This window comes from Nicotiana sylvestris, chromosome 6, assembly GCF_000393655.2.
Source record: "Nicotiana sylvestris chromosome 6, ASM39365v2, whole genome shotgun sequence".
NCBI lineage: Eukaryota > Viridiplantae > Streptophyta > Magnoliopsida > Solanales > Solanaceae > Nicotiana > Nicotiana sylvestris.
This window is the reverse complement of record NC_091062.1, coordinates 186,968,078-186,971,337: the sequence shown is the minus strand read 5'-3', so window position 1 is coordinate 186,971,337 and position 3,260 is coordinate 186,968,078. Positions and strand designations below refer to the sequence as shown.

The 3,260-nt window shown below is 37.7% G+C and overlaps 1 protein-coding gene across 1 annotated transcript; it reads left to right on the top strand.

The window, feature by feature from the left end:
* The first annotated feature begins 519 nt into the window (after positions 1–519).
* Positions 520–2,602, top strand: LOC104225197 (multiple organellar RNA editing factor 2, chloroplastic-like). Its single transcript, XM_009776963.2, has 4 exons — positions 520–996; positions 1,225–1,322; positions 1,421–1,486; positions 2,246–2,602. The coding sequence occupies exons 1-4, from the start codon at positions 611–613 to the stop codon at positions 2,386–2,388; spliced, it is 693 nt and encodes a 230-aa protein (XP_009775265.1). The 5' UTR covers positions 520–610; the 3' UTR covers positions 2,389–2,602.
* The last annotated feature ends 658 nt before the right edge of the window (positions 2,603–3,260 follow it).

The window sequence follows — 3,260 nt, the reverse complement described above, 5'->3', positions numbered from 1 at the left end:
ATATGGAATATTCGAAAGAATATTCCTAATGCCTCCTAATGGACCTACACTACTGTAAAAGTCGTGCAGTCTCTGTTCGCTTGTCCGTCGTCCTCCACAGTATGTCGAGCCACGATGATCTTGTCGTTTGTCGTATTCGTCAACGGTCGTGGTCGTCCAAATTTGGACCCATACAATACTAAGTATATTGTTGTTTTTGTTGTTATTCTCTTTGCAAAAGTTGATATGGCCTACGTTTTGATTTAGTGGAATACCGTAATGTGTAGGCGTACATTAAGGTTCGAACTCTATTACAGATAAAAAATTAATATTTAAGCGGAGAAAAAATAGATGACGATTTCATTATCTATAGAATTTCAAATCTTCGGGTACTAATCTTCAAGAATTTCTCGATTATTTGAAAAGAAATATATATATATATATATGCCAAATGGGCTTTTTCCTTGAGCTGGCCCAATTAGCTGTCTGGCTCGGTCCATACAACTCCAGAAGTACTTCTCTGTTCTTTCTTTCGGAGATATTTTTCCAATTTTGTTATCTGTTAAACCCAGAAAACTCCCTCCTCTTCAACCCATTCCCTTATCCTCCCCTGCACACTACTCTGATCACTATGGCGGGTACAACATCCACTGCATTCCGTGCAACCTCTCCAACTCTCCTCGACTTCGAACCTTTCTTCTCTAACCCAAAATCCATACCCGCAAATTTCCCCTTTCAAACCCGCTCGACGCCCTCAATTTCCCATGCCATCCGGGCCGTAGCTCCGGGTTCGGACCGGATCAACACAACCAGATGCAGAGCCAATCGTTCCGCTTATTCTCCCCTTAATTCCGGGTCGAACTTCGGGGACCGCCCGCCCACTGAAATGGCTCCGCTTTTCCCCGGTTGTGATTACGAGCACTGGCTTATAGTTATGGATAAACCTGGAGGTGAAGGTGCTACTAAGCAGCAAATGATTGATTGTTATATTCAAACTTTAGCCAAAGTTGTTGGAAGGTAATTGTTGATGTTTTTTTTTTTTTTTACTGTTTATGAATTAAAAACTTATTTAACTAAACGGTAGATGCAGGTTAGTTTTATATATGAATTATATATGTAGTCTGGCCTCATGATTAATTTTATACTGGTTCTGCCTTTGAATGTCATTTATCTGTAGAAAAAAGGGTACTTTCTGAGGCATGTGAAATACTGAATACGAATTTTCTTATGAATTATGAAATTTAGTGAAGAAGAGGCGAAGAAGAGGATATACAATGTTTCATGTGAAAGATACTTTGGTTTTGGATGTGAGATTGATGAGGAGACGTCGAATAAGCTTGAAGGTCTGTGTTTGGATCATTTTATGTATTGTGTTAGCAAATGCCTAAAGCAGCTGTTCGAGAAAAATCTTAAAACTTTGCGTTTTATGGAATCTGTATAGGTTTGCCTGGTGTTCTTTTTGTCCTTCCAGATTCATATGTTGACCCTGAGAACAAGGATTATGGAGGTACAGCTTTTCCCTTTGCTGATCTTCCTATCTTAATAGGCAAAAAATGAACTTTTTCTCTCTAATTCATTTGGTCTTTTCTACACTTGCGCTACAATTGCTAGGATTGATTGTTGTTTTTGTCTGTGCTTGCTATCAGTCTCAAGTATTTTGCATTCAAAAACAACTCTTTTTTTTTAGCTTAATATTTGTGCTGAGGGTCTGCTATTACTATGCTTACCTGAGCCAAGGGTTTATCGGAAACAACCTCTCTACTTTCACAAGGTAGGGGTAAGGCCTGCGTAATATTACGCTCCCCAGTGGGAATATATTGAGTATGTTGTTTATTTGTTTTGAGGGTGTATCCTTCTAAAGTAGCTCATTGGAGATCATGATAAAGCAAGATATATTCCTTTTGAGAAGCGTCATGGTGATGGACCTCTAGTGATGATTTTATTGGAAAGTTTGCTACTCTTTTAGAATGATGTGTAGGAATGAAGTACTCAACTATTTTGATCTGTTATGGGCATGAGTGCTAATTCTACGTTTAATACCTTTAACCTACTTCCTGGTTCCGCTTTTCATTCCTTTGTTTTTCCTCTTTAAGTCCTTCCAGTTTGCGCTAAAGATTATTGTTTTGTAAATAAATAGAACTGTCAAGAATTGAGCTTTATCTTGTGATATTGTATTATAGCTATCATGTTGGCGCCCTCTGTATCTCATCATTACATCTTCGACTTTAACTGGATATACACCTTTAACCTCTTTTATGACTTCCAGCTGAGCTATTTGTGAATGGAGAGATAGTTCAAAGGTCACCAGAAAGACAAAGAAGAGTGGAGCCAGTGCCCCAGAGGGCTCAAGACAGACCCAGATATAATGACCGAACACGTTATGTGAGGCGCCGTGAGACTACGCGGTGACAACTGATCTCTGATAATTTTTTTATTTTTATGTATCTTAGTTGGGGAAAAGCCTCTATTATGAGAAGAGATGGTATCCAGTTATCTTGTTCTGCGTTTGTGTAAGCTCTATTGTTATGGGTGATTCAGCTATTTAGCTGAAACTTTGAAAAGATTAAACACTTCATTGTCACTTTGTCAGTATAGCTTAAGCAAGTTCATTCATGTGTACAAATTGTGCCAGCATACTTCATTTGTGATGTAGTTTATAATTAATTAGCCAGTCAGTAACCATATCAAGTTTCTAATGCTGCAGAGTGTATTTGAGGTTCTAGATGGCGTGATGTGCAACTGTAGTACCCATGTTATCTATTCTTTCTTGATTATTTGGATTATGCATCAATTCAACTGACTCTGTTATATTAATGAGTGACCGGAAAATGCCTCGTCAGCTAAAAAATAGTATTTCACTAATTCAGCTGTCGTCTAGATGGTTGTTGGCCTGCTGTTAATACGCAGCTCTATACTGCCACAAAATGAATATTATCTGGTCCTTTATCTCTAGTGTGTTTAGCTTTCTAATGAATGTTAGGCTTCATTGTGATTCGTGCATTTAAGCATTCCACTGTGACCACTGATAACTTTACCAATTCAAAAAAAATTCAGTTCTGATGTTATACATCGACTATGTTTCTTTAATTTTTTTATTTTTTTTTGGAGGGGGAAGAAAAGAAATTTCAAGGAACTACACCTGTATAACACTGCAAAAATGTCTGGATTTTTTTTTTTTAAAGTCTATCATTTTGGAAGTCACAAGACCAACTCATCCAAATAAGAAAGTTTTGTAGAATATTATGTGTCGCACCGACATGTTCGCCGTATTGCAGTCAAGA